The following is an 11,206-nucleotide window of genomic DNA, read 5'->3' as shown; positions in this document are numbered from 1 at the left end:
CACACACACACACACACACACTCACACACACACTCACACACACTCACACACACACACACACAGTAGGTTTCAGCACCACAGTGAGGTGGACAGCTCCTCCCCTGCTCTCCTCTCCCCTTCATGTCCTCTTTTATCCAAGCCCCCTCCCTCTGTCCTTAATTTGCCCAGTCTGAGTTCTACAAGCTCTCCATTCCTCCTCCTCCCCTTCTCTCCATCACTCTCCATCCCTCCCTCCCATCCTCCCTTCGCCTCAGACTGAACCAGAGCCACCGAGGAACCAGCTCTCCCTCATCTGTAATTATCTTTATCCATCTCTACCTTGCTCATTCTCTCCATCTTTCTCCAATTCTCTATCGCTCATTATCTTTCTCAATCTCTGTCCCTTGTCCTCCTCCCCCACTCCTCTCATCCCTTCCCCCTCCTTCTTTCTCCTTCTTTCCCCTCCTCTTTCCTCCTTTCCTCCAGACTGACCGAAAAGCCCGGAGGAACCAGACCTCTCTCTGTCTCTCTCTCTCTGTCTCTCTCTCTCTCTCTCTCTCTGTCTCTCTCTCTCTCTCTCTCTCTGTCTCTCTCTCTCGCCCTCTCTCTCTCTCCATGGCGGAGCGCAGGGCCTCCTGCAGGGAGGAGGACGACTGCTCCTCGCTGCTGTCCCGCCTGGGGACCGACTCCCCCAAGCCGCGGGTAAAGTTCGGGGGGATGTTCTGCAACGTGGAGGGGGCGTTCGAGAACAAGACCCTCAACTTTGAGTCGTTCAGCCCGGGGGGGCGTCGCCGGGCAGCAGGAGGGCGGAGCTGGGACGCCTGCAGCGACGCCTCCTCCTTCTCCTCCGCCAGCGAGACCCCCCGAGGAGGAGGACCACCGGCCGGGAGGGGAGAGACGGTGGTCTACCCCTCTGCCACCAGGGGGAGCCACGGCAAGAGAGAGGTGAGACGCCACATCGCTCAGGAAGTAGAGTTAAGACAACCTGCGTTGGGATAAGAACGTGTTGATCCTGGTGGGAAATGCAGCTGTTACAGGGGCAGAAATCGACAGAATAGTGCGACAACATGTCCTAAAATATTTACATAATAACCAAGCTAACAGGAAGTAGCATTATGCTAACTAGTTACGTGACACCAAAGTCAAGTATAAATGGTAAATAGGAGCCTGTGTAGTAATAATATGAATGACAAACAGCAACGGGAACAAGAAACGGGAAGTAAGATGGTGGAAATAGGAAGTAGGAAACTAGAAACAGGAAGAAAGTGGCTAGAAACACAATGTAAGAGTCTAGAAACAGGAAGTAGGAGACTAGAAACAGGAAGTAGGTGACTAGAAACAGGAAGTAGAAGACTATGACCAGGAAGTGGTCCCATTCATGATTTATAGTTTTGCCCATAGAGAAACAAAATGCTTAGATTGGTCGAGAGAGTGGGTCCCGCCCATAAGAGGAAGCGGAGGAGTACAAGGAAGTTAAGTTTGGACTTTGGTCGGAACTTCTTTTTAATGTGTAAACGTCTAATATTCTATTTTGTTATGGTTCTGAATCATCTCCAAGACGGAGAGGGCGTGGTCTAGTCCTAATTAATATTCACGACCCTTTGAGCGAAAACTGAAAAGGTGGTGGCTTCCTGGTGTGGGCGTGGCACCCTAGGGTAAGGCTGTGATCTGATTGACTGGGTGTGAATGAGTGCATCTGACGTCATAAGAACCAGGAAAACAGAAGGACTGAATGGGACGCAGTAGGGGCCGTCTTTCAAATTACGAAAAATAGACATTTCTACCTTTCATACATCAGTTGCTCTCTCAAAGGGAAGAGGCGGAACACAATGTATTATGTGTAATTGTATGAGTGACAATAGTTGAATGTGGGTTCCAACGTTTTTTTACTGTTGTAATGGATGGGAATCAACATTTTAATAAGGCCTTGGTCGGAAAAAAAGAGTTAATCATTATTATTATTAATAATAATAATAATAATAATGATAATAATAATGGTAATAATAATAAAAATAGTAATAAAATGATGATGATGATGATGATGATGATTATTATTACTATTATTATTATTATTATCCAAACTATTATTATTATAAATAATAATAATATGATAATAATAATAATAATAATAATAATAATAATAATAATATAAGGATTATTATTATTCAACCTATTATTATTATGAATAATAAAACTAATACATGTAAAAAAAATATATATTATTATTATTATTATTATTCAACCTATTATTATTATGAATCATCATGATACGAATAAAATGATCTTTTTTACAATAAGGAACTGACCCTTCAATGATCTACTATCTACCAGTAGATCATTAAATGGAGAAGTGAATTCAACTTTAAAGGGGAATGAATTCACTCTCTCCTCTGTTCATTCTCTCCTCTCCTCTCCTCTGTGTTCCACCTCTCTCCTCTCCTCTCCTCTCCTCTCCTCTCCTCTCCTCTCCTCTCCTCTCCTCTCCTCTCCTCTCCTCTCCTCTCCTCCTCTCCTCTCCTCTCCTCTCCTCTCCTCTCCTCTCCTCTCCTCTCCTCTCCTCTCCTCTCCTCTCCTCTCCTCTCCTCTCCTCTCCTCTCCTCTCCTCTCCTCTCCTCCTCTCCTCTCCTCCTCTCCTCTCCTCTCCTCTCCTCCGTGTGTTCCTCCTCAACTCCTCTAAGGGGCGTGGTTCCTGATGCTTGAACCCATTTTCCGGTGTCGCATCCTTCGGTAGGAAGAGTCGATCCGCTTCCGTCTAAATCCCTCCGCATCCCGGTTCCTTTGTTCGGTTCCCGGTGCACGGTGAAGTTCGCATCCCGGTCCCTTTGTTCGGTGCACGGTGCACGGTTGTCAGTGCAGTTCGCATCCCGGTGCACGGTGGATTATCGCGCTGCACGATGTCGTTCCAGCCCAAGAAGAGCAGCAGAGCGCCGGTACGTACCGCCACAGCGATCCAAGCCAGGGAGCGCCCCGGGCGGCCCGAGGCTGAGCGACGAGTCGGTCTGATCATGGAGCTTTTATGGAGCTTTACTGTCACATCAAATCAGGGTTTAAACTGTCTCTGTCTGTCTGTCTGTCTGCCTCTATGTCTGTCTGTCTGCCTGTCTGTCTCTCTACCCCTCCTCTCGCTCTCTGTCTCTCTCTACCTGTCAGGCTTTCTGTCTCTCTCTGCCTGTCTGTCCCTCTTTCTGTCTGTCTCTGTCTGACTGACTGTCTTCCCGTCTCTCCCACGGTCTCACTCTCTTTCTGTCTGTCTACCTCTCCACCTGTCTGCCTCTCCACCTGTCTGTCTCTGCTGCTTTGTCCTTGGGTGTGTTCCGCCCATGCAGTTCATCTCTCATGGGGTTTTTCTGGCAGAGCAGCAGCTTCTATTCCTGAAGTCATTCAACAAAAAATCACCAAAAAAAATCAAAAGTGAAAAGTATTTGGGAAAAAAAAAAAAAAAATCACTGATTGATGGTTCCTGTAAACAGAGAATAATACACAATATGTTCATACATTAGCCTACAATACCGCAAATAAATATTTAATTGTGACATAATAATAAAAACAATAAATAGAATAATAATAATAACAATACCGTTTATATAGGAGATAAAACACCTCATAAATATTTGGAATAATAGGGGTTAAATAATAGACATATATATCATAAATACATTGGATAATAATTTATATAATGCATAGACTAATAAGCATTATAAATAAATCAAATAATAAACTGTATAAATACACAAAATGATACGCAGTATAAATATGGTATATAACATATATAACATTCTGACCTTTCGTTTTGCAGACGTGTACTGGATAGTACACTGGCAGGAAGTAGTACTGCAGCACAGGAAGTGATGTGGTTATATTATACTATACTATATTATGATATAATGTAGTACAGTACAGTGTAGTATAATATGATATATTATAAAGTATAGTATAATATAGCATTGTATAATATATAATATAATACAGTATACTATAATGTAATATGGGATAGTATCATATCATATAATACAGTATAATATAGTATAGTACAGTGTAATATAATATACTATAGTATATTATGATATATAATATAGTATAGTAAAAAATAGTATGTATAATATATAATATATTACATTATAAAAGAATGTAGTATAGTATAATGTAATATATAGTATAGTACAGTGTAGTATAATATAGTATAGTATAATATAGTAAAGTATATAGTATAATATAATATAATATAATATAATATTATATTATATTATATTATTTATATAATATAATAGAGCATAATATGATATAGTATAGTATAATATCATATAATATAATAAAATATAATACAGTATAATATTATACAGTGGTACCTGGACTTACGACTGCATCTACTTACGTCTAATCCAAGATACCAGTAGCGATAGTCACAAAAAATGTTATCGACTTGCGACCGACTGTTCCAAGATACGACCGTGGAAATTTGCAGTTGGCGTGTCGGCGGCCAGTCAGCAGTCAGTCAGCAGTCAGTCAGCAGTCAGTCAGCGGGCGACCTACATCGTGTATGCATGTAGTCCGTGGCTTATCGATATTTTTTTCATATTTACTGTGTATTTTGTTTATTTTCACCCCTCATGATTTCATAATTTATATGGGAAAAATTGCTTCGACATACGAGTGTTTTAACATACGACCGTTCTTATAGAACGAATTACAGTCGTAAGTCAAGGTACCACTGTATAATATTGTATATATATATATATATATATATAATATTATATAATTCATATAATATAGCATAGCATAATATATTATAATGGAATAAAACACAGATAGTTCTTGTACTGCCAGGGAATTGTAGTGTTTGTACAGTTTCAATATTTATAAAGTTTGAACAGAAAACACACCGGTCACTGTTCCAGTAACATCCATTTACAGACAGATGGAGAGATGGAGAGGGAGGGAGGGAGGGATAATGGAGAGATGGAGGGAGCGAGAGAGCGGTGGAGAGAGAGACTTTTTGACTTTTAAGGTTCCTTTATTTGCTGGAAGTCATGTCACAGCAGCAGGAAGTTGACTACGAAGGAACCAAAAAACAACAAAAACTGACAAAACACGGGTCAGTAAGAGTATAGGTGGAGAGAGAGAGAGAGAGAGAGAGAGAGAGACAGGGAGAAAGCTGGATAACTGTTGCTCTCTCATCCCTGAGTTTTTAGGACAGTGATGACACGACAAACTGACATGGCCTAGTTAGTGTGTGTGTGTGTGTGTGTGTGTGTGTGTGTTCAACTCAGTTAAACTCAGCGTCGTTTGGACTGACCCACTTTCACCCGGGGGGGGTGGGGGGGCTCTGTCTTTGGTTCAACCTACTAACTAACCTACTAGTCTACAGTGGTTTATTCAACCTTACACCAACTACTAACCTACTTGTCTACAAACCGATTAACTCTCAGCTAATGTCACTTCCTGTCTCTGTTTCCAGGGCGACCGTCTCCTCATAAAAGGAGGGAAGATCGTCAACGATGACCAGTCGTTCTACGCCGACATTTACATAGAAGATGGCGTCATTAAGTAACATATCAACACCAATAAACAGTAGCCAACACCAATAAACTAGTTCATAGAGTTATTGACAGATGAACTAGTTATTGATTCCTGTTCCGCCCCCTGCAGGCAGATCGGGGAGAAGCTGATCGTACCGTCCGGGGTGAGGGCGGTCGACGCCTACGGCCACATCGTGATCCCGGGTGGCGTGGACGCCAACACCAGCCTCCTGGCGCCGCAGATGGGCATGAGCCCCGCCGACGACTTCTACCACGGCACCAAGGCGGCGCTGGCCGGGGGCACCACCATGATCAGTGGGATTCATTCATTCTTCTACTTTCTTCAGATTTACACTGTCACACCAGAAGCTAGGCATTCAAAACTGCTGCTCTACACCGCCCTCCACTGGCACAAGCTGTCATTAACTATACATGTGGTAAAGCTCCTTTCCCCAAGATCAATACAAAGCTTTCAAACCATCACTTATTCATCCTGTACTTTAATGATGTGATGATGGTCCTGTCTTCTTTCCTTTACACTATAAACTAGGGATGGCAAATTCAACATATTTCGAGAGATTCAAAATAATAATGTTGAAACCTTTCCCTCTTCAGTGTTGAAATTGTAGGCGATCAAATCAAATGATGAAATCATTCAATCAATCAATCAAATCAATCGAAATGATGCAATTCCAAAGGGAGTTGAGCTCGTCCATATTGGGGTTTAGACACAGCACTTCTGAAGGAATAACAGCTGCTACGCTGAGCAGCCGGGGAGGGGGAGCCCCAACCTCTGAGCAATCAGCGAGAAAGGTCCAGAAACATTGACCACTCATGGAGAAAGGCCTTTTATCTCGGACCAGGGAAGGAGGTCGAGAACCAACCACCAATCAGGGAAGGAGGTCCAGAACCTCCCACCAATCAGGGAAGGAGGTCCAGAACCTCCCACCAGTCAGGGAAGGAGGTCCAGCACCTCCCACCAGTCAGGGAGAGAGTCCTAAGACCTCTGAATCAGGAACCTTGGACCCTCGGTTGGTCGGTCGAGAAAGGCGGGAACAGCAACACACTGTCTGCCTGTAGGGGGCGACACTTCACATCAATAATCTCTTCTCACTGAGGATATTCACAACTATCCTCCCTCCCCCTCCCTCCCTCCCCCTCCCTCCCTCAGTCGACCATGTTCTCCCGGAGCCAGGGACCAGTTTGCTGGCGGCGTACGACCAGTGGCGGGACGTGGCGGACCACCGGGCGTGCTGTGACTACTCGCTGCATGTGGACATCAGCCGCTGGCACGACGGGCTCTACGAGGAGATGGAGAGCCTGGTGAAGGGCAAGGGTGAGGGGGCGGAGCCTGTGGGGGCGGGGCCGGTGAGGGGGGCGTTTTTAGACTTTAGATCACATCCTCTCCCTTTAAAACATATTTTATTAGATTAACTATTTATTTACTTACTTTACTCTATATTATTTTTTATTATATTTCTTCGCGTTTTTTGAATTATTAAAGAAATTATTCAAAACTAATTAAATTATTTTTGCAATTATGTTTTATTTACATATTTCGTGCTTACACTAGAAAACCGATGTAAATACTACTTTCATTTGTTTAGTTGGTACATCTTTTCCACACTAATAGTTAAAGTTTACTATAATACTAGTTAAGGTGTACTATCGTACTAGTTAATGTTTCTCTCTCCTCAGGTGTGAACTCCTTCCTGCTCTTCATGGCGTATAAAGATAAATACCAGAGCTCCGACTCTCAGGTGAGGAGATGCCGCAGTGCATGATGGGAAATGTTGTTTGGGATGTCGGAAATGGACGTGTCGGCCATGTTGGGTGTGTGTGTGTTCCAGCTGTACGAGGCCTTCAGCATCCTCAGAGATCTGGGCGCCATCGCTCTGGTCCACGCCGAGAACGGTGACATCATCGAGGAGGTAAGAGAGGGGCGGAGCCTGAGAGAACCCTTCTGTGATTGGATGAAGTGAATTTAAGAATTTTAAGATCAGATTTAGATGATATTTAGACACACGTTAGAAAATACATTTATTTACAGGACCATTTATAGCATTTTAACATTTGTTAATGTTTGAATATACATGTATATTATATATACTATATATATGTTGTACTGTACTGTATAAGTGTTTACATATACTATATATACATATACTGTATATACATAGAGTATATGCCGTGTAGGGAGGTTGTAAAACCTTCCAGACATTTTCATTTGGTTCCAGGAGCAGAAGAAGCTCTTGGCGATGGGGATCACTGGACCTGAAGGCCACGCCCTGTCCCACCCTGAGGAGGTGCGTGCGTGCGTGCACACACACACACACACACACACACACACACACACACACACACACACACACACACACACACACACACACACACACACACACACACACACACACACTGCTCTCTGACATGTCCTTGTGCTCCCCGTCCACCAGGTGGAGACGGAGGCCGTGTACCGCGCCATCACCATCGCCAAACAGGCGAACTGTCCGCTCTACGTTACCAAGGTGATGAGCCGCTCTGCCGCTGATGTCATCGCTAAGGCCCGCAAGAAAGGTGGCACTTCCCATTTCCTACTTCCTGTTTATCCACTTCCTGTTTGTGTACTTGTACAACATATTATTTGAAAAGTGCTCCTCCCTCAGGCATGGTGGTGTACGGCGAGCCCATCACAGCCAGTCTGGGGGCGGACGGCGCCCTCTACTGGTCAAAGGACTGGGCTGAGGCTGCAGCGCTGGTCATGAGCCCCCCCCTGAACCCCGACCCGGCCACGCCCCAGCATCTGACCGCCCTGCTGGCCTGGTGAGGAACTGCACCCTGATCACCAATTACAACTTCTATTGATTTTACAATTTACGTAAATGATATCATTTACAGAAATATAAATGTTGTATATAAATGAATACATTTATATCGTTACTATTTAGATAATTAATGTCCAATTATTATCATTAAATACTGCTGAAATTATATGATTTATAGTGTTGTATAGTGCAGACACTCAATGTACAGTCTGGTTGCCATGGTAACTGTGTACTCAACGTTGTGTCCTTGTGTCCAGCGGTGACCTCCAGGTGACCTCCAGCGCCCACGCCTCCTTCTCCACGGCGCAGAAAGCCGTCGGCAAGGACGACTTCACCTCCATCCCAGAGGGAACCAACGGGGTGGAGGAGAGGATGGCCGTGGTGTGGGACCGCACCGTGGTGAGGGAGCCCGACCTCTGACCCCTGAGACCTGACCCCCGATTCTGACCTCTGACCCCTGAGACCTGACCCCTAAGCCCTGAGACCTGAACGACGAGCCTGACCCCCCACCCTGAAACCGAACCTCTGACACAAGGCCTGACCCCTAAACCAAGTGACCCGAACCACGATCCTGACCTCCGACCCTGAAACCTGACCTCTGAACCCTGAGAAATGACCTCTAAACCCTGAGACATGAACGACAATCCTAACCTCTGACCCTGACACCTGACCCCTGTGACCTGAACGACAATCCTGACCTCTGACCCTGACACCTGACCTCTGACACTGAAACAAGACCTGACCCCTGACCTATGACCCTGCAAGAGGCGTGACCCATGACCTCTGATGAACTGTATCTGTTTTTCATGTATTATCTAAATAAAAAGAAACCCCTCTCGCTCCCTCAGTCCACAGGGAAGATGGACGAGAACGAGTTTGTCGCGGTGACGAGCACCAACGCTGCCAAACTCTTCAACATTTACCCACGAAAAGGTGCGGCCTCTCCACCTTTCTTTCTTTCCCATCAGATAACGAATCCATAAATGTGTCGCTCTTGGTTTGTTGCGTTTCCAGGTCGCATCGCGGTGGGATCTGATGCTGACATCGTGATTTGGAATCCCAAGGAAACCCAGACGATTTCGGCCAAGACTCACAGCCTGGTAACAGCCCGACGGGCGAACGAGTCGTCGGTCCCGAACCAACCTCGAAAACGAGTCGGTAGTCCGGAGTCGTTGGTGACTCGGTGGCTGCAGCCAGGCACACAGACTGCACCCAGTCCGAATCGCAACTGAACCAAACCAACAAAAGAGTTGGACAAACATAACAAATATGCGAGACAAAAAAAACCATAATCATCACATACCATAATCATCCTGTTTGTTAGGAGTTCATGAAGCCGATAAAAAAGTCAAACGCTAACGCTGCGCCCACTCCGCCTGCAGACGGTGGAGGTGAACATCTTCGAGGGCCTGGAGTGCCGCGGCGCTCCCGTGGTGGTGATCTGCGGCGGGAAGATCGTCCTGGAGGACGGAGACCTCAACGTGACGGAGGGCTTCGGACGCTTCGTTCCCAGGAAGGCGTTTCCCGACGCCGTCTACAGGAGGATCCGGGCGCGGAGCAAGGTGCCCACGCGGGCGGGGTCTCCTCTGAATCACAACCAGATCATTCCACGAAAAAGAGACACTGGTTTGTCTAAGATGAACTACAAAGTCCTGGACTCAGGTGATGAAGGACCAGACGGGTCCCGGTGCTGGTCCAGATAATCCAGGTCAACCTGGCGATGCCCATTCATTAAAGCTTCACTTAGACCTTGGTTAGCTCTAATCCTCCTTCTGGATACCAGGTCCTTTAAACCTAGACTGAGGAAGGCCGTTTCTGTTAGTCGAAAAGTGAAAAGTGGGATTTAGTCTGGGATCAGGGCTGATCCGTGTCGGTGAAACCGGCACCAACCGGTTTGCTGCTTGTTAGCCTGGCCGACTGATTCCGGGCGTTTCCCCACAGATGGCCGAGGCGCGCGGCGTCCCCCGCGGAAACTACGATGGTCCGGTCCACGACGTCACCAGCATGACCAAGTCGGTCCCACCCACCCCGACCAGCAGGGGGTCTCCCTGCCCCAAGACGCTGAGCGGTCCCCGGAACCTCCACCAATCTGGGTTCACGCTGGCAGGTAGTTATGACATCACTTTTTATTGACATCTCAAAAAAAAAAAAAAAAATAGTCGGACGACATAAATTTTGTTTGATCATTTCTCGCTAGACGTTGGCGATTGATTGATTGATTGATTGATTGATTGATTGATTGATTGATTGAACAGACCTTTCCTTCTCTCCAGGAACTCAGATCGACGACCACATTCCACGTCGCTCTGCCCAGAAGATAGTGGCGCCGCCCGGTGGCCGCTCCAATATAACGTCCTTATCCTAACTTGACGATAAAAAAAGTCGCTTCTGACATATCGTGAAACGTCTTTGTAGCAACTACCCAGCGACCAAACTACACCCCTAGCAAACCCCTCATACTCCGCCCGTAGCCTCCACCTACACCGAGCTGCACCCCTAGCACTTCCTGTTTCCACACCACGACACCCCCGCTGCCCTGCTACACCCTTCTACACCGCCACCGAAACCACGCTCTGCTCCACGTACAGCGTCACCCCTCCACCCGATTCCACACCACAACCCTGCGATAAAGGAGGTGAAGCTAGTTCTATCCAGTAAATAGCCCTGACCTGAAGATAGTTCTGCTCCAGTAAATAGTCTTGACCCTCCAGCGAATTGCATCCCAGTAAATAGTCCTGACCCTCCAACTATTTGTATTCCAGTAACTATCCGGATTTGCAATAACTGTATTCCAGTAAATAGTCCTGACCCAGCAGCTTTGGTGCATGGGTTCAGGTCATTTAGGTTCTATCGTTCCTTTCTCCCTCTTTTCCCAGTTTATCTCCTGTT

At 45.9% G+C, this 11,206-nt stretch overlaps 1 protein-coding gene across 2 annotated transcripts; it reads left to right on the top strand.

Annotated features, from left to right (window-relative positions):
• Nucleotides 1-594: 594 nt before the first annotated feature.
• dpysl4 (dihydropyrimidinase like 4) lies at nt 595-10,682 on the top strand (the record flags this gene model as incomplete). 2 transcript variants are annotated; one of them, XM_080021828.1, is made up of 15 exons in its annotated part: nt 595-924; nt 5,435-5,523; nt 5,626-5,810; nt 6,667-6,831; nt 7,194-7,255; nt 7,346-7,426; nt 7,733-7,801; nt 7,949-8,069; nt 8,159-8,315; nt 8,575-8,716; nt 9,166-9,250; nt 9,332-9,417; nt 9,700-9,879; nt 10,259-10,424; nt 10,591-10,682. In XM_080021828.1, 15 exons carry the CDS (start codon nt 595-597, stop codon nt 10,680-10,682), a joined length of 2,010 nt encoding a protein of 669 aa, XP_079877954.1. The 2 variants fall into 2 exon arrangements, with proteins under 2 accessions (XP_079877954.1, XP_079877955.1); XM_080021829.1 differs by lacking the exon at nt 595-924 and adding an exon at nt 2,862-2,909.
• Nucleotides 10,683-11,206: the final 524 nt, after the last annotated feature.

The sequence above is a fragment of the Zeus faber genome (genome assembly GCF_960531495.2).
Source record: "Zeus faber genome assembly, chromosome: 20".
In the NCBI taxonomy this organism is placed as follows: Eukaryota; Metazoa; Chordata; class Actinopteri; order Zeiformes; family Zeidae; genus Zeus; species Zeus faber.
Note: the sequence above shows the minus strand (reverse complement) of the source record. Positions and strands in the feature narration are given on the sequence as shown.